Below are 19,817 nucleotides of genomic sequence, written 5' to 3' on the forward strand. Positions count from 1 at the left end.
GGAGATGTGTCCTGCTGCATGAGGCAAATGGTGGTCACCAGATACTGACTGGATTTCTGATCCACACCCCTACCTTTTAAGGTATCTGTGACCAACAGATGAATATCTGTATTCCAAGTCATGTGAAATCCATAGATTAGGGTCTAATTAACTTATTTCAATTGACAGATTTCCTTATATGAACTGTAACTCAGTAAAATCGTTGAAATTGTTGCATGTTGCGTTTACATTTTAGTTCAATGTAGGTGCAGGGATAGATGGTGGTGCAATTTAAGATTTTCACATTCCCAAAATGTGCAATCCCGCGCTCCGACCTGTGAAAGGCAGCAATACGCAACACAGCGTCTAGTCTGCCAGAAATTCACACGAAGAAGAAGAATAAGGCAATGAGAAACTGGTTCGTAAAGGAACCAGATAGGCTAGCTATCAGTAGGATGACTGATGCGCGTCACATGAAAACAAACATGTCTGACTTCAGCGTTTGAGGGTCTACATAATGAAGAAATCAGTACAATTTATCGTATTGGACGTGGGGGAAATTGGAAGAGTAGGGGGAGTCGGAGGAGAAATTGTTATATCTAGCCTAGTTGTAGAAGAACGGACATCTGCACAGTTTCACATTGTACATCACTCTGTCGTTTAATGACATGTGCCACACATTCTGACAACCCATTCATCCGTAACGCAGCACACTGTCGTAAACCATAACAACGTACAGCACGACGTACAGCACGTCGTACCATACATAACATTTCCCCCCCCTTTCCAAAACCAGGGACTGGTACCATATATAAAATGTCCATAGGGCAAGAACCTAGAGTGATACCTGTAAGAAATAAACATTAACCCTTAAACGGATGGACTCTCCAAACTAGCCAGTTCAGTCCATTAACCTGGAGTTTGACTAAGACACCTAACGGAGCCTAAGAATGAAAAGAGGTTAAGTAGTCCCCCAGGTAAGCAGGGCGAGTTCGTGCCCGCATAGGCCTTTCTTCAACCGCCACCGCTTGTGGCTCTGGCCCTTGGGGAACCCACAGAGGCTGGGGCTCAGGTGGTAGTGGTGGAGGAGGTCCATCCGGTGGCGTCTCTGGCCTGCATGTCTGTTTTGTGTGCCTTCGTGTTCCTTGAGGGGCAGGGACTTTTCTGAGGCGGCTGGCGTGCCAGCGTGATCCATTGCTCATCATGAATGTGGAGAGCCCCAGTTGTCGACTGACCTGCAAGGGGTCCGACCAGAATGAGGCCATTTTGTTGCACCGCTGAGGCCGTCGGGCTCGGACCCAGTCTGACACTTGGATGATCGACTTCTTCACCCTGTGTGCCTTGTCAAAACGCTGTTTCATTGCTATTTGGTGCCTGGTCACTGCCTGCTGTTCTTGGGTGCGCCTAGTCGCCGGTTCTGCTACTCTCTGTGTTCTGAGTCTGTCCAGTGGCAGTTCCATCTCACGACCTAGCATGAGGGATGCCGGGGAGACCTGTGTTGTTGTGTGTTTGCTTGCTCTGTAGTGCATTAGCGTTTGATTCAAAGCATTTTGGAACGTGCACCCCTGGACCAGGTGCGCTCTGATGCCGTTCTTCAGCGTTTGGTTGAAGCGTTCCACCCCTCCGTTAGCTTGTGGGTTGTAGTAGGCCGTGCGGATGTGTTTGATTCCCTTGTTGCTGAGATATGAGGAGAACTCGGCAGAGGTTAGCTGGGGCCCATTGTCCGTGGTAAGGGTGAGGGGTAGGCCCCACCTTGTGAACAGGCTGTCTAGGATGTCCACGATGGCCTGTGCTGTGACAGTTCCGACAGGAACCACTTCTGGCCACTTAGAGTGGAGGTCATACACCACCACCAGGAAGCGCTGATGGTGAGGGACTGCGTGTCCATGGATCTCGCCACAGATGTCCAGTTGGATGTGCTCCCAGGGGTGGGACAGCCATGCGAGAGGCTGCAGGGGGGGTGGGGCGGACTGTCCTGTTTTCCCACTGAGGAGGCATGCAGCACAATCCCTGACCAGGGCTTCAATGTCGTGGTCGATGCCTGGCCACCACACAAGGTCTCGACATCGCTGTTTGACCTTCACTATGCCCAAGTGACCCTCGTGCGCCATGGATAGAACACGCGCACGCAGGCCACTCGGGACCACAGTGCAAAACCCTCGAGAGACACAGACTTCTTCCCAGCAAGAAAGTTCGTGCTTCACTCTGGCGAAAGTCGCCAGCTCTTCCGGCACACGTGCTGGCCATCCAGTGCGTATGTAGGTGCGCAGGGTAGACAGTGTGGGATCCTGTTCCGATGCTTGCTTCAGCTCCTCCAGTGAGACGACTGACTGAAGAGGAGCGTAGAGCATTTGTACAAGCTCTGTTTCGTTGTCGTCTGGCAAGACGGTCGGAGTAGGAGCGTCAAAGGAGCGTGAGAGGAGGTCTGCCACCACGTTATCCCTCCCCGGAGTGAACTTCAGCTGATAGTCATACTGTCTGAGGCGGTCGGCCCATCTGTGCAGCCGAAGTGGCTTGTGGCCAGTTCCTGATGCTGACAGTAGCGTTGTGAGGGACTGGTGGTCGGTTCGGAGTGTGAACAGACGGCCATATAGGTAGAGGTGCCACCTTTCGCACGCCCAGACACAGGCCAGTGCTTCTCGTTCGCCCACAGAGTACCGTTGTTCTGTGGGGCTCAGGGCCCTTGAGGCGAAGGCGACGGGCCTCTCAATGCCATTCTGCAGCTGTGAGAGGACAGCTCCGAGTGCTCCAGCTGAGGCGTCACATGTGACAATGGTGTGGCAGACGGGGTCAAAGTGAGCCAAGACTGGGGCTGTGGTGAGCTGGCTCTTCAGTGAGCGGACCGCGTCTGAGGAGGCTGCCGTCCAGGCCCATGGCTCATCCTTCTTGAGGAGCTGGCGAAGGGGCGCTGTGGTCTGAGAGTAGTGGGGCAGAAACCGGAGGTAGTAAGCTGTCATGCCCAAGAATGAGGCCACCTGAGAGGCTGAGGTCAGTTCCGGGATCCGGTGGACGGCTTCAATGTTCGACATGAGTGGGGCAATGCCTTTGGCCGACAGGCGGAAGCCCACAAACTCGATGGCTGGAGCTGCAAAGGTGCACTTTCCACCGTTAAGGGTCAGGTTGTTCCGCAGTAGAGCACTGAATACTCTGTGGAGTCGATAATCATGGATGTGGAGGTCAGGGCCGTGGACCACGATGTCATCCAGATAGACCGCCACCCCAGGTATTCCAGCGAGGATGGTGCTCATCACCTTCTGGAAGCAGCTGGGGGCGGAGCTAAGTCCAAAAGGCATGCGTGTATATCTGAACACGCCAGCATGTGTGACAAAGGCCGTGAGGTCTCTGCTAGCTGCATGGAGGGGTACCTGAAGATAACCCTGACGAAGGTCAAGCTTCGTGAAGATCGTGGAGCCATGGAATTGTGCGGTCAGCTCCTCAGCTGTAGGCAAGGGATACTTATCCGGGACAACGGCCTTGTTCACAGCACGGAGATCCACACAGGTCCGGATTCCACCGGACATTTAGGTTGCAATGACCAAGTTTGAAATCCAGGGGGCAGCGTTGACTGGCTCAATGATGCCTGCATCCAACTGTGACTGGAGATCTTTTGTGACGTCATCACGCAGTGCAAAGGGAATGCGCCGCAGGGGCTGCATGACTGGGGGTCACTTCCGGATTCACTAGGGGCCTGTGAGTAAAGGCTGTGAGGCAGCCCAGTCCATCAAACAGAGTCGGCCAGTTCTGTTGCCATGTGCAGGTAACCTGGTAGATAGCTGACCCACTGTCATCTCTCAGTGTGAATCCCAAGCCTGTGAAGAGGTCGAGGCCCAGGAGGTTGGCACCCCGCTTTGCAACATGAAATGTGAATGATGGCAGATGTTTGGTGCCGTAGTGTACTGGGACCTGGAGGGTGCCTACAATGTCTATCTTGGATCTACCGTACCCACACAGGGCAGTGGAGGGCTGTTGGAGTGGTAGGTGACTGAAAAACTTGTAGTAAGTGGCAAGGTTGAGCAACGACACCGCAGCGCCAGTATCCAGCAGCAAAGGCAAACCCACCTCACCCAGCTGCACAGTGCATGTCCTGAATGACACATGGTTGGTGGAGACGGTTCGGATTTCCGTGTGTTCATGTTGAGAGTGAGATGAAACTAAGGGCCTGTTCTGGGTGGAGCTAGTAGCAGGGGCAGAATGACACACTTTCGCAAAGTGATTGTATTTTGAACAGTTCTTGCATATTTTTCCACGGGCTGGGCAGTTTGAAGCCCTTGAATTGTGAGAGCTAGCCCCACAGTTGCCACAGCTACTTCTGTTTGTTTGTCTGTGTGCCTGCTGCACGGGCATGTCGGTGTCTGTGTCCATGCAGCTATCGACGCGGGAGGGCGTGCGCAGCGCGTGATCGTTGTAGTGCGCCTGCTCGGGCTGAAGCTGCTGTGTGAGAATGGCTGGGGGCCGAGTGTATGCTGCAGAGCTGTCTGTTAGCATAGAAGAGCATTCCAACGCCGCTTCAACCTGGAGTGCTATTTTAATAGCTCCATCTAGTTGTAAATTATCCGATTCCAAAAGCAGTTTCTCCCTTGTCTTTTCACATAACGTCCCTCTATCAACTGATCCCTGATGATCTCGTCCTGAAGTGTCCCGTAGTTACAAGAGCTAGCCAAATCCCTCAGATTAGCCACGTAGCTTTGAATGGACTCACCCGGCCGTTGGTGTCTCTTCCGTAGCCGGTAGCGTCGGAGGAGCACTCGCTCTTTCCCCGCGAAGTGGTTCCGTAAGAGGCTGACTGCAGCAGTGAATGTAGGAGCCGATCCAAGCGCTCTGAAAATCCTCTGTCCCTCTGTACCAAGGCAGTGACGGAGCAGTGCTGTCCTCCGCTTGTCGGAGATTGTAGAAAAGTCCATAGCTTCTAGATAAGTGTTAAAACTATCAAGCCAGTTATTCCACGGGACTGGAGGTTCGCCAGGCACGGCGAGGAATGGTGCTGGCGGTGGTAAACTGAATTCAGCCATCCTCGTCGCCAATGTTATATCTAGCCTAGTTGTAGAAGAACGGACATCTGCACAGTTTCACATTGTACATCACTCTGTCGTTTAATGACATGTGCCACACATTCTGACAACCCATTCATCCGTAACTCAGCACACTGTCGTAAACCATAACAACGTACAGTACGACGTACAGCATGTCGTACCATACATAACAGAAATGTCATCCCTTGACAAGGCAATAACTAAATGTATGTCAGGAGAAGTACTATCATAAGGAGTCATACTTAGAATACATAGGAGGAATGGCGGGAAAAGGAGAGGCAGTGGAGGTCTAAGAGAGATAGGGAGGAAGAGGGTGAGTTTGAGTCAGTAAAAAATGGCGGGGAAAGGGGAGATGGTTTGTTAAAGAAGAATGGTAGGAAGTGTAAACAGAGTGAGTTGAAGACAGGAGGAGAAATGGAAGTGAATGAGGGCGAAGTATCGTAGGTGGTAGGTGTGGTGAAGTTCTCGGAGCCCGAGCTTTGCACCGAGGGTCAGGATAAAGATGAGTCTGTGACAGTAGGAGTGAAGTTTTTGGAAAAAGTGATTCCTTGGCTTTTGGCTGATCCATTTGTGGTTTCAGGGTGGGTGAAAAATTCCTGGTGTTTGTGATGCTCGTCATTTGGTGCAACGCAGACAGGTTGGCGTTAGTGGAGAAACAGAATAGTAATTGTCTGTTCTTTTGAGTTTTGATGTTGAGTCTTTGCCCGACAAAGTCATGTTAGGATATATAAGTTATCCGGTACGAGCTTTTGTGCCGATTACATTACGTTGTTACAGGTGTCAAGCTTATGGGCATGTGGCAGCAGTGTGTAGGAGGGAGGTTCCTAGGTGTGAAGAAGGGCATAAGACAAAGGAATGTCTAGCATTGGGGAAAGTAGTGGTATGTGTTAATTGTAGGGGTGCCCATGGGGCTCGGGATCCGAAATGTCCGGTGCGAGGGAGGCAGGTTGAGGTTTCCAGGGTTAGAGTAGTGCAGAAGTTGTCATATGCTGAGGCAGTGAAGAAAGTAGAGGAAGATGGGTCAAGGGGGAGGGATCCTGAGAGGAATGGTGTGAGTAGTAGAGATGTACCAGTACAGAGGGATAAACCAACAAGTGATATATGTTTCAGTAAGATTTGATTTTTGGCATTTATAGCAATGGTTATCAACTGTACTGCAGGGGTGGCAGCTGCAGAGAGGTATTTGGGTGTGTGAGACTTGACATCAAAAGAGTTACAGGGTCTGTTAAGTGGTGGAGTCCCAGCCCTTCAGGCTGTTGGCCTGAAGTAGGAATACATAATTTAAATAGTGGAGTATGGTAGTTATAAAAAGTATAATGGTAAAAACATTTTTTTTGTGTGAGTGTAGTATTAGATGGTAGGGTATTTGTTGTATTTTATAATAAATAAAAAATAATAAATAAAATAACATTTTTTTACGCAAAATATAAGGGAGTTATGCTCCAGTCTAGTAGGTGGCAGTAATACAACATTTAGGATGCCAACCGCCGTTAAACATCACCGAAGAAGAAGAAGAAGCTATCAGTATTTGATAAGACACAGCAGTCCTCCGTTTATTTACCTAGCTAGCTACTGTCCGTGAATACTTCAAAATGTCATATTAGATTATCTTCATTGAGCTTTTGACTGAAACAGAAGTGTGTGCGTTCACAACGATACTGAAATTCTAGCCACGGAAAATTTGCTAACACGCTAGCTAGTGTCAACAAACTGCAAGTGACTAGCGGGTTCAAGTGACCCTGCCCAAAAGCGCGATGCTGGTAACCGTTTTCTGCGCGCCGAATGACCGCTCGGAAATCACATTTGCTCTTGATGTGTCTCCAGAGCTTGAACTTAGAGATTTTGTTGCTCTGTGTGAACTAGAATCAGGAATCCCTGCTGGGGAAATTCAGGTGAACCACTAGCTAAAACATGCTAACTAGTTGGCTTAGCATAAACGTGTTAGCAGCTAACGTTACATCTAGAATTTTTTTATATCAGCCAGTTAGCTAATTCAACATTTTAATTATCCAGACAGACTTGACAGTAGTAGCTAGCTAGAAATAATAAATTAACGTAGCTAGTCAGAATTAACTGTATTATTCGTCTGGTCGCTAGCTAACGTTAGTTATTAGCTAACTTAGCTAGCCTATGATCATGTGTCAACAGTCTAAGAACACAACAACTTCTACTGACTCATATAACATTACCTGTCAAGCTGACCATTGGTTTGCTTGCCACCTTTTGATTAACCACCTAGCTAACCAATTAAGGTAGTCTGGCCATTATTTTTCGGCCAGTGTGGAAAGGGAATGTTTATTTTGCGTCATTCCCCCCCCCTTCCCTTTCCCCCTTCCCTTCCCTCTCTTCAGATCACATATGCAGAGCAGCCTCTGAAAGACCTGACCCGTGCTTTAGGGACCTATGGACTTAAGGATGGAGATGTGGTGGTGCTTAGACAGGCAGACAGAAGGCCACCACCAGCACAATCAGCCTTCCCAGGTAAGGTCAACGCTGTTGGGCGAGACAGAACAGGTGTGAAAACGATCCCTGCCCTGTTACAAGGTCTGAATTATGGGAGGAGTCCGGCTGCTCTAGTGAGAGTTTGGTGTGCCGGAGTGTTTAACAGATCTATTAACCCTGCACTTAAGTTTTCACTATTTTGGTTATTTATTGGTCCTCAGTAATGGCTCACTATTTTATTATCTCAGCCCAGTTGTCAACCTGGCATCATCTCACTGAACCTGGAACCCACTGTCCTGCTGACACTCTTCTACCCTCCCTGTTTCTTCTCTCTACTCCAGGTATGCCACGTATTGACTTCAGTTCCATCACAGTCCCCGGCACCTCTTCTGGTTCCAGTCAACGGTTCACCCGTAGACAGCAGCAACAGGCCTCAACCTCACAGCAGCAGCGCTCTCCACCCCCTGCTGCACCCCCATCCCTACCGGGCTCTGCCTCCTCTCCTCAGGGTCTGGATGACCCTGCCTTACTGCAGCAGATGCTCTTGGCCAATCCACACGAGCTGTCCCTGCTCAAGGAGCGCAATCCGCCATTGGCTGAGGCCTTGTTGAGTGGAGATCTGGGTGAGTGGAAGTGGGGATAGGGGATAGCATCAAACCTTCTCTTTCGGTGTTTAATATCTTGTCATTATAAAGGCTTTGGTTAGATATCAATGCGACTAATGGGCCTTAAAGGGAAACGCCAGGATTTAGGAAATGAAGCCTTTTGTCTACTTCCCCAGAGTCAGATGAACTCGTGGATACCATTTTTATGTCTCTGTATGCAGTTTGAAGGAAGTTGATAACTAGCATTAGTGCAATTGCTAACTAGCATTAGCACAATGACTGGAAGTCTATGGTTACTGCTAGCATGCTAGTAGATACCATAGACATCCAATCATTGCACTAACACTAATTAGCATTGGCTGGCGAAACTACCTCTAAATTCCTTCATACTGGAGGCAGAGACATAAAAATGCTATCAATGAGTTCATCTGACTCTGGGGAAGTAGATAAAGGGCTTCATTGCCAAAATCCCAAAGTATCCCTTTAAGTGTTCAACTAGGATCTCTAACCATGTTTCTGACTGCCTCCCGTAGAGCGTTTCACCAAAGTGCTGTTGGAGCAGCAGCAGGATCGGGCTCGCAGAGAGCAGGAGAGGATCCGGCTTCTGACTGCCGACCCATTTGACATGGAGGCCCAGGCCAAGATAGAGGAGGACATCAGGTACCCACACACTCACACAGCCAAGAGGGGAAAGGGAGACGGCATCAGTCAGGGTCTCTTCTGGAAACAACGTGCTAGTTTACGTATTGACTTATGCCCTCTGTCTGAACTATTTGAGAAATGTAGGTATTCATGTACATGTTGCTTTCCTTACATAATCACACACAATTTGTACTTCAGGCAGCACAACGTAGAGGAGAATATGACCATTGCAATGGAGGAGGCCCCAGAGAGCTTTGGCCAGGTGGTTATGCTCTACATCAACTGTATAGTCAACGGGTACCATGTGAAAGCTTTTGTTGACTCAGGTAATGAATGCTATTATTTTCTTCCTCAGTGCAAAGCAAAGGCTTCTTTGACTAGGGCAATAGGGAGACAATTCAGTTAAGGGTTTGTCTTTTGTTTTGTGGTGTCTAGTATAGTTTGCCTTGGCTAGGTTTGACAGCTTTGCTCTCATGATGATATTCTAGCTATATCCACTACTATTCAGTCTTCCATATTTTACAATTGTCTGTATTTTGCCGCCCAGCTGTAAACCTTCTTGGCTCCTCCCTCCTGTTTCCCATTCTTTCATCCACATGCTCATATTCTCTCTACACCACCTCTGACATCTCTTGATAAAAAAATATTTCCCTCCAACTTGCTTGCCCACACTCCATACATGTGCCCCATCTGTTTTTGCCTGCCCTTCCCTACTTCTCCTCTCCTGCCCCCCTTCCTATGAAATTAGCAGATAGAATTGAAGTCTATCAAATAACATTACCTGCATCATTTCTAATCCCCCTTTTTATATATTTATATGCCCATACCATAACCCCACCGCCACCATGGGGCACTCTGTTCACTACGTTGACATCAGCAAACCGCTCCCCCACATAATGCCATACACGCAGTCTACCATCTGCCCGGTACAGTTGAACCGGGATTCATCCATGAAGAGCACACTTCTCCAGCTTGCCAGTGGCCCATTTGCCCACTGAAGTCGGTTACGACGCCGACCTGCAGTCAGGTCAAGACCCTGGTGAGGACGACGAGCATGCAGATGAGCTTTCCCGAGACTGTTTTTGACAGTTTGTGCAGAAATTCTTCGATTGTGCAAACCCTTCAGTTTCATCAGCTGTCCGGGTGGCTGGTCTTACAATATCCCGCTGGTGAAGAAGCCAGATGTTGAGGTGCAGGACTGGCATGGTTACACATGGTCTGCGGTTGTAAGGCCGGTTGGACGTGTACTGCCAATTGTACGCTCCCTCAAAACTTGAGACGTCTGTAGCATTGTGTTGTGTGACACAACTGCACATTTTAGTGGCCTTTTATTGTCCCCAGCACAAGGTGCACCTCTGTAATGATCATGCTGTTTAATCAGCTTCTTCATATGCCACACCTGTCAGGTGGATTGATTATCTTGGCAAAGGGGAAATGCTCACTAACAGGGATGTAAACAAATTTGTGCACAAAGTTTTAGAGTAAATGTTTTTGTGCGTACGGAACATTTCTGGGATCTTTTATTTCAGCTCATGAAACTTTACATGTTGCATTTATATTTTTGTTCAGTGTGCATATACACTGAGTGTACAAAACATTAAGAACACCTTCCAAATATTGAGTTGCACCCCCTCCCCCCTATTTGCCCTCAAAACACCCTAAATTCGTCAGGGCATGGATTCTACAAGGTGTCGAAAACATTCCATAGGGATGCTGGCCCATGTTGACTCCAATGCTTCCCACAGTTGTGTCAAGTTGCCTGGGAGTCCTTTGGGTGGTGGACCATTCTTGATACACACAGGAAACTGTTGAGCGTGAAAAACCCAGCAGCGTTGCAGTTCTTGACACAAACCGATGTGCCTGGAACCTGCTACCATACGCTTTTCAAAGGCACTTAAATATTTTGTCTTGCCCATTCACCCTCTGAATGGCACACATACACAAACCTTGTCTCAAGGGTTAAAATCCTTCTTTAACCTGTCTCCTCCCCTTCGTTTACACTGATTGAAGTGAATTTAACAGGTTACATCAATAAGGGATCATAGCTTTCACCTGGTCAGGCTTTGTAATTGAAAGAGCCGGTGTTCTCAATGTTTTGTACACTCAGTGTGTACAGTGCATTCGGAAAGTATTCAGACCCCTTGACTTTTTCCACATTTTGTTACATTACAGCCTTATTCTTAAATTGATTAAATTGTTTTTTTTTTCTCATCAATCTACACACAGTACCCCATAATGACGAAGCAAAAACAGGTTTTTAGAAATTTGTGAAAATTGATATAATAAAAAAAATGGACATCGCATTTACATAAGTATTCAGACTCAGTACTTTGTTGAAGCACCTTAGGCAGTGATTACAGCCTCGAGTCTTCTTGGGTATGACGCTACAAGCTTGGCACACCTGTATTTGGGGAGTTTCTCTTATTCTTCTCTGCAGATCCTCTCAAGCTCTGTCAGGTTGGATGGGGAGCGTCGCTGCACAGCTATTTTCAGGTCTCTCCAAAGATGTTAGATCGGGTTCAAGTCCAGACTTTTCTCTGCGTTTGATAGCGGTCGCTGTCCGTGGTTCTGAAATATCAGTGTGCTGTTGAATTGGTGCCTTTTCCTAGAAAATGTTGCTATGTGCATAATAGCAAAGTTAGCCAGCATATTGTTGTTGAGAACAATGCGGTGGAGGCAGCAGCAGAGTTGGGAGACGAGAAAACAGCCCTTGCCTTAATTGTCTACGAAAAGTGAGGAGAGGTGAAACCCCAACTTAATTAGGTCTCTAATCAATAGCCTAACTGTTAAATGTGCCTGGCTTTATAAATCATCCATATATACAGTGGCTTGCGAAAGTATTCACCCCCCCCCCATTGGCATTTTTCCTATTTTATTGCCTTACAACCTGGAATTAAAATTGATTTTTGGGGGGTTTGTATCATTTGATTTACACAACATGCCTACCACTTTGAAGATGCATGTCTCTATAAGCTTGGCACATCTAGCCACTGGGATTTTTGCCCATTCTTCAAGGCAAAACTGCTCCAGCTCCTTCAAGTTGGATGGGTTCCGCTGGTGTAGAGCAATCTTTGTCATACCACAGATTCTCAATTGGATTGAGGTCTGGGCTTTGACTAGGCCATTCCAATACATTTAAATGTTTCCCCTTAAACCACTCGAGTGTTCCTTTAGCAGTATGCTTAGGGTCATTGTCCTGCTGGAAGGTGAACCTCCGTCCCAGTCTCAAATCTCTGGAAGACTGAAACATGTTTCCCTCAAGAATTTCCCTGTATTTAGCGCCATCCATTGCAGCTCCTTCAGGGTTATCTTTTGTCTCTTTGTTGCCTCTGATTAATGCCCTCCTTGCCTGGTCCATGAGTTTTGGTGGGCGGCCCTCTCTTGGCAGGTTTGTTGTGGTGCCATATTATTTCCATTTTTTAATAATGGATTTAATGGTGCTCTGTGGGATGTTCAAAGTTTCTATTTTTTTATAACCTAACCCTGATCTGTACTTCTCCACAACTTTGTCCCTGACCTGTTTGGAGAGCTCCTTGGTCTTCATGGTGCCGCTTGCTTGGTGCCTCTGGGGCCTTTCAGAACAGGTGTATATATACTGAGATCATGTGACAGATCATGTGACACTTAGATTGCACACAAGTGGACTTTATTTAACTAATTATGTGACTTCTGAAGGTAATTGGTTGCACCAGATCTTATTTAGGGGCTTCATAGCAAAGGGGGTGAATACATATGCACACACCCCTTTTCCGTTATTTATTTGTTAACATTTTTGGAAACAAGTTATTTTTTTCATTTCACTTCACCAATTTGGACAATTATGTGTATGTCCATTACATGAAATCCAAATAAAAATCAATTTAAATGACAGGTTGTAATGCAACAAAATAGGAAAAACGCCAAGGGGGATGAATACTTTTGCAAGCCACTGTATCTTAAAAAATAAGACAGATCCTGAGTGTTTAATAGCCTACTGATTCCGTGAGCACCAAGCCTCACGCAGCCACATGATTTCACAACGTTTTTTGTCTTTGCTATGCTGTAATAAAGGCTTTAAACTTGTTTTTCGTTAGAACAGCTTCTCTGGGATTACCTATAATTTTAGTGTTTACATTGTTCTAAATTGTCAGACAAATTATATTTATAATAACAACCCTCCTTTTTCTTGATCTCCTTCTTCTTATTTGTATTATTATGATCATCATTATAATAATAAGTAATGTCGTTATCATTAGTAGGCTTAGTATAGCAGCCTTGTATAACCACCAACGAGCTCTAGGCCTAAGAGCGCATCCTGGTTAGTCTTAATACCATGACATACTTAGGCCTATATTTCAATACTTGTACAGCAGGGGGGTGGGCAACCTTTTGGCTCAAGGGCCACATTGAGTTTTTGAAACCAAGTGAAGGGCCACATACTATATGCGTGACAAAACATGTGAGGCCTTTATTCATTTTCACATTGACACGCAACTACTAGTGCACTGTAGGTGTACATATGCTTGCAGAACAATTCTACCCTTGTACCATCTCTACCCTTGTTTTTTTGTGAACACATTTTTCACAAAATTGATATAATTTATAACATCACAGACACAGTCAAACGCACACAGAGATCCTGCATCTCTACCCTTGTAAAGTACAATCAAACTTAGTCACAATATGCACATTTTAAAATATATATATTATATGACTGGAGATATGCAAAATATAACCGCAGATGTGAAGAAAAAAAATAACTATTCTAAAATTTGAGTTAAACATATGGTAAGAGCATCCATTTCATTTGGAATGGTCTGTTTTTGAAAGCATATTAAGGAACAATTCTCATCTCCATTGTGAGCCATATTTACAGTTATCCAATCACCTCAGCCCAAATCTGACTGATTAGTTATTACCTGTATCCATGTTCATTGCTGGATAATTCTCACTGCATAACCATCACCATGAGAAAGCATAATCCTTGCCTACCCCAGTCACGGTTATTCAAGTCTTAATGTGAACAATGGGTCTGGTCACCTCTCTTGGCAAGGGCATCAAAGTCTGGTGTCATCTTTGATGTAGAGATTCTCAGAACAGCTAACAAGTGGTCATTTGTTAAATTTGACCTGTGACGGGATTTGTTGTAATTCATGACTGAGAACGTTTGTTCACACACGCGGACCTGAATAAAACAAGCATCCTTTGGGCGTGCTTTTTAATGTTTGGAAACGTTGTTTCATTCAGTGTGCCATAGCATAGCACTGGTCTATTGTTGCTGTTTTGTACTTCTCCTTCAAAGCACTGTCACATTGGATGTCGATGAGCTCCAATTGTGTGTCTGGTGGTGCTTTCTCACTGTCGAAATACAGGGGGCATGATACAAGCTCCAGCTCAGTCTCAATCTTGGTGAAGTCTGAGAAGCGGTGGGAAAACTCAGCATGCAGGTTGATCAAAGTGCTACTGTATGTCTCAGTGCGGCACTGCGATGTGGGCTCGTTCAGTGCGGCCAGTGTCGGAAAATGCTCATTTATCTGGAGAACAACATAAGTTTGGCCTTGAATGTGTTCACGTTGGAATACAGTTCATGCACAAAAACACAATTTCCCTGCAATTTCACATGTAGATCGTTCAGATGCCCCAATATGTCCACACTGAAAGAAAAGTCGCCCAGCCAGTCTGTCTTTCAACTCGGAGAAGTCGTCAGCTTTACCAACCGTATCAAGGAATGTACCCATCTCCCCTCTCAGTTCCCACATATAGCAAAATACTTTTCCCAGCGCACATTTGAATGGTACAACAAGGCCTGGTGCTCTGCCTCTGTGTCATTGAGCAGCTGAATGAACTGATGATGGTTAAGCCCCCTTGCCTGTATAAAGTTGAGAAGTTTTACAACCACTTTGACAACATTTTCCAGCTTTAGCACACTTTTAGCATGTTTGCTTGAAAAATTACGATTGAGATTATATTCCTTAAAAACGGAAACACTTTCTTGGCATATCAGCCTTATGTCCAATGTTGGTAAAAAAGTATTTTGCTGTCCATTCTTCTTTAAACACACGACATTCAGAGTCTACTTTTCTCATTTTCGCAGCACTAATTTTTCACGTCAAAAGTCATCAAGCATTGAAGTGGCTTTGATGACTGAGCGCATTCTGAATCTGACTGTAGGCCCAAATACAGAGCGCGCTGCCAGGCTACAGCGCCATCTATTGGAGGTTGTTTGTATGTCATGGAATGAGTAATTATAGGCCAAAAATCATAACTCAAATATATTTAATACATTAATAAAATGTCTCGCAGGCCGGATTGAAGTGCCCGGCGGGCCGTACATTGCCCCCCCCCTGTACAGGCTACTGTATCTATCAATCATTCATTTGTTCATGAAATCACACAGCATATGAGTCATTCATGATTTTAAAATGCAATCAAGCATTTTAGTTTTGACAAAATAAAGCGACCCTTGAAAAATTAGCATAAACAATAAATCAACCGTTCCATTTTGGGAATTGCATTCACGCATGCATACGACTGTTTTTAGTCTTTGCAAAACAACTACAACATTACTACAGACTCTGGTACGCTTATAATGTAGTGTTTAAAGTGTCCCAAACAGTCACAATTATATTGTAATCTAACAGCACCTGTTTGGCACATGTAATAGGCAGCACTAGCTCCTCACCTTATTTTTCTTGACCTCTAGTATTTTCCACAACTAGTCAAATTTATTCCACACATCTGATTCCTGAGCAACCACTCTTGGACCGGACTCCAAAAGTGAGCCACTGAAGTACCAAAAGAGATGATCTATTGATTCTGTTTCTTTGTGGCAGTCTGTACAGGGCTGACTGTTCAATGCCCCATATATTGAGCATTCTTTTTGTAGCGAGAATTTTATATAATAGTTTAAATTGAAAAGAACAGATTGATGTGTCAATTGTTTTATTTTATTTTTTATATCAGTTCATAAACCCCATGCCATGCATGGTATTGGGACATAAACAATCTGTTCCCAACTATCTTAAATTTAATGCGGCATAGTTGTCAAACCTCTCGACCTTAAGTGAAACTGATACATTTTACGATTCGTACTAGTCATTCGTACTAGTCATTTTAAGCCATGCATAGTTTTTCATTGGAGGCAGACAAACCAATTAATTTATTTCTCTTTTGAGCATTTGCCTCTTTCATTTTTGTGGCAGAGCTGCGATGAGTTGGTTATACTTTTATATTGAGCATACATCTCCATACACATTTGTTAATTGCTTGTGTGACAATTTTACCATCCTTATTTACAGTGTAATTTTTAAACATGATACCGTCCTTTATACATTTTTCCCCAAATATATTGGTATTTCCTCTATCAGTACATTGGAGTTTAGTCGTGTTATTTGCTGTAATATTTGTTCTGCCTCTTCTGGAGGATGAAATTGGAGTTGAATACTTTAAAAAGGAATCCATTTTCAATTCACCGGAAATGGTTGGTTTTAATCTGTATAATGGCAAAAAGCCCCCCTTTTGAACATTGGATGTGCCTCTCTTAAGCCTTGTTTTGTTTTTCAAATCCGGTTTGGGATACTGACTGTCCAAACAGCAAGTTACAAGTGACCAAATCGGATTTGTGTGTGTTCAGACAGCAGTCATTTGGTGACATCTACTCTCGTTGTCATAGTAATGACGGCTGTGTGCACAGTGGTGTAGGCTGATTGGTGGTGGTGCTCGTGCTTCCTATATCTCGGAAGTTATGTAACAAGCAACGGTGACAACAATGCCTGCCATGGATGTTTTCCAGTTGCTTTGAATGTAATAATCATAGTGCAAGAACACATTTAAAGCCTCAAAGGATAAGATGATCCAACTTTCAAAACTAGTCCTTTTTGGCTAGCCATAGCAGTCAACTAGGTAGCTGTTTAGCTTTCTAGCACATTCACTCATTTGTTTGTAAACAATTAACAAGCTAGTTAGCTGCCACAGTAGCAAGCAAGCAACAAGATATGCCAAATAAGTCTAAAAACAACTTGAGGGCAAATAAATCAGATTTGACCGTTCAGACAAGTCGAATGGCCAGGAATCAGATTTGTATCTGATTTCAAACCACCTACAAAGGGGGTTTGAAATGTGGCTTGAAATATCGGATTCCATGTGCTTTTTGGCTGTTCAGACTGCAGGAAAAAGAAACAGATATGCAAAAAAAAGGATTTTGAGTCACCTAAAACTGCCAATGTGAACAAGGCTTTAGTAGCCTGCTGGAAAACCAGTTTAGATATAATTTTGGTATAATGGAGGCTTTAAGAGGGAGGTTTAATGCCTTAATATTTATGTTTTAACCCTCCAAACTCATGTTCATTATATAAATATTCCTGTTTAACTTTTAACTGGTTTGCCATTCCAAATAAAAGTCGGTAGAGCTCTTCCTTTTATTTGTTCTCACCCCTCTCTCTCCCGTTGCCTGCTCCCGCTCATCCAGGGGCCCAGATGACCATCATGAGTCAGGCGTGTGCCAAGCGCTGTAACATAATGCGTCTGGTGGACCGACGGTGGGCCGGCATCGCCAAGGGAGTGGGCACCCAGAAGATCATTGGCAGAGTCCACTTGGGTGGGTATAAGTCATGTCTCAGAGATTACCTTTCCTAAGGATGCACGACATGGCAGTGTTTTCCACAAGCACATGGAGTAGCCAGCCAAATAGAAAAAGTTTCCAGACAGGCCCCCCCGGGGTTACGAAAGTTTTGGTGCCCTCTGGTACATTCTAATGCTAGATTGTATTTTCAACCAGCAACTATCAGGAAAGAACACTGATCAAATTTTTTCACACTTTTCCAATGTTAGTTTCACCAGCTGTTTTACGATATGAAATAGCTTAAACACTGTAAAAACTTAATTTTGACTGCACTGGGCCTTTAAAGAATCCTGTAAGAGTCTGCTGACTTCCACAGGCTTCAAGCTTCCTTTTAAGAGGTACACTATATATACAAAAGTATGTGGACACCCCTTGAAATTAGTAGATTCGGCAATTTTAGCCACACCTGTTGCTGACAGGTGTATAAAATTGAGTACACAGCCATGCGATCTCCATAGACAAACATTTGCAGTAGAATGGCCTTATTGAAGAGCTTAGTGACTTTCAACGTGGCACTGTCATAGGATGCCACCTTCCCAACAAGTCAGTTCGTCAAATTTCTGCCCTACTAGAGCTGCCCTGGTCAACTGTAAGTGCTGTTATTGTGAAGTGGAAACGTCTAGGAGCAACAATGACTCAGCCGCGAAGCCGCTGTAGTGCGTAAAATCGACTGTCCTCAGTTGCAACACTCCCTATCGAGTTCCAAACGGCCTCTGGAAGCAACGTCAGCACAAGAACTGTTCGTCGGGAGTTTCATGAAATGGGTTTCCATGGCCGAGCAGCCACTCACAAGCCTGAGATCACCATGCGCAATGCCAAGCGTCGGCTGGAGTGGTGTAAAGCTCGCCGCCATTGGACTCTGGAGCAGTGGAAACACGTTCTCTGGAGTGATGAATCACGCTTCACCATCTGGCAGTCCGACGGACGAATCTGGGTTTGGCGGATGCCAGGAGAACGCCTCCTGCCCGACTGCATAGTGCCAACTGTAAAGTTTGGTGGAGGATGAATAATGGTCTGGGCTGATTTTCATAGTTCGGGCTAGACCCCTTAGTTCCAGTGAAGGGAAATCTTTACGCTACAGCATACAATGACATTCTAGACGATTCTGTGCTTCCAGCTTTGTGGCAACAGTTTGGGGAAGGCCCTTTCCTGTTTCCGCATGGCAATGCCCCCATGCACAAAGCGAGGTCCATACAGTAATGGTTTGTCAACATTGGTGTGGAAGAACTTGACTGGCCTGCACAGAGCCCTACCTCAACCCCATCAAACAACTTTGGGATGAATTAGAACGCCAACTACAAGCCAGGCCTAATTGCCCAACATCAGTACCCGACCTCACTAATGCTCTTGTGGCTGAATGGAAGTAAGTTCCCGCAGCAATGTTCCAACATCTAGTGGAAAGCCTTCCCAGAAGAGTGGAGGCTGTTATAGCAGCAAAGGGGGGACCAACCCCATATTAATGCCCATGATTGTGGAATGAGGTGTTCGACTTTTGGTCATGTCGTGTATTTCTTCAGCTATCTGCAATACAGGTATGATTGAAGAATTAAGCAGGTGTTAAACATGGGCTTTGCTACACAGAAAGCAGCAGTTGACTACTCCATTGTCAACACTTTGATTAAATCAGTAAACCTTTATCAATATCTTTGAAAATACCATATACAGTGCTGTGAACAAGTATTTGCCCCCTTTCTGATTTTCTCTATTTCTGCATATTTTTTTATACTGAATTATCAGATCTTCAACCAAAACCTAATATTAGATAAAGGGAACCTGAGTTTACAAATAACAAAATAAATGTCATTTATTTAATTAGCAAAGCTATGCAACACCCAATTCCCCTGTGTGAAAAAGTAATTGTGCCACCTTTAGCTGCAATGACTGCAACCAAATGCTTCCTGTAGTTGTTGATCAGTCGCTCACATCGCTGTGAAGGAATTTTGGCACACTCTTGCATGCAGAACTGCTTTAACTCAGTGACATTTGTTTTCGGCAGGCATAATGGGACCCATGTCGTCCAAAAAGTTATACTTTTGACTCATCTGTCCATAGAACGTTCTTCCAAGAGTTTTGATGATCATCCAGGTACTTCTAGGTGCTTTTTGGCAAACTTGAGTCAACCTTTTGGACGAGATGGGTCCCATTTATGTCTGGCGAAAACCAAACACTGCATTCTACAGTAAGAACCTCATACCAACGGTCAAGCATGGTGGTGGTAGTGTGATGGTTTGGGGATGCTTTGCTGCCTCAGGACCTGTACGACTTGCCTTAATAGAAGGAACCATGAATTCTGCTTTGTATCAGAGAATTCTACAGGTGAATGTCAGGCCATCCGTCTGTGAGCTGAAGCGCAGCTGGGTCATGCAGCAGGACCAATGATCCAAAACACACAATCAAGTCTACATGAAAATGGTTAAAAAGCAACACATTTGAAGTTTTGGAATGGCCTAGTCAAAGTCCAGACTTAATCCCATTTGAGATGTTGTGGCAGGACTTGAAACGAGCAGTTCATGCTTGAAA

At 45.2% G+C, this 19,817-nt stretch overlaps 1 protein-coding gene across 2 annotated transcripts in view; it reads left to right on the forward strand.

Annotated features, from left to right (window-relative positions):
• Window positions 1-6,492: 6,492 nt before the first annotated feature.
• The window catches only part of LOC121578396 (protein DDI1 homolog 2-like), a 28,058-nt gene continuing 14,733 nt past the window's right edge, over window positions 6,493-19,817 (forward strand). The window contains exons 1-6 of one of the 2 annotated variants that reach the window (XM_041892757.2): window positions 6,493-6,901; window positions 7,361-7,490; window positions 7,793-8,074; window positions 8,590-8,716; window positions 8,897-9,024; window positions 17,145-17,273. In XM_041892757.2, coding sequence (XP_041748691.1) covers window positions 6,764-6,901; window positions 7,361-7,490; window positions 7,793-8,074; window positions 8,590-8,716; window positions 8,897-9,024; window positions 17,145-17,273 — 934 coding nt within the window. In that variant the 5' untranslated portion in view covers window positions 6,493-6,763. The remainder of the gene's footprint in view (window positions 6,902-7,360; window positions 7,491-7,792; window positions 8,075-8,589; window positions 8,717-8,896; window positions 9,025-17,144; window positions 17,274-19,817) is intronic. The other variant, XM_041892756.2, reaches the window with a different exon arrangement.

Source organism: Coregonus clupeaformis, chromosome 12 (genome assembly GCF_020615455.1).
Source record: "Coregonus clupeaformis isolate EN_2021a chromosome 12, ASM2061545v1, whole genome shotgun sequence".
NCBI classification, from domain to species: domain Eukaryota; kingdom Metazoa; phylum Chordata; class Actinopteri; order Salmoniformes; family Salmonidae; genus Coregonus; species Coregonus clupeaformis.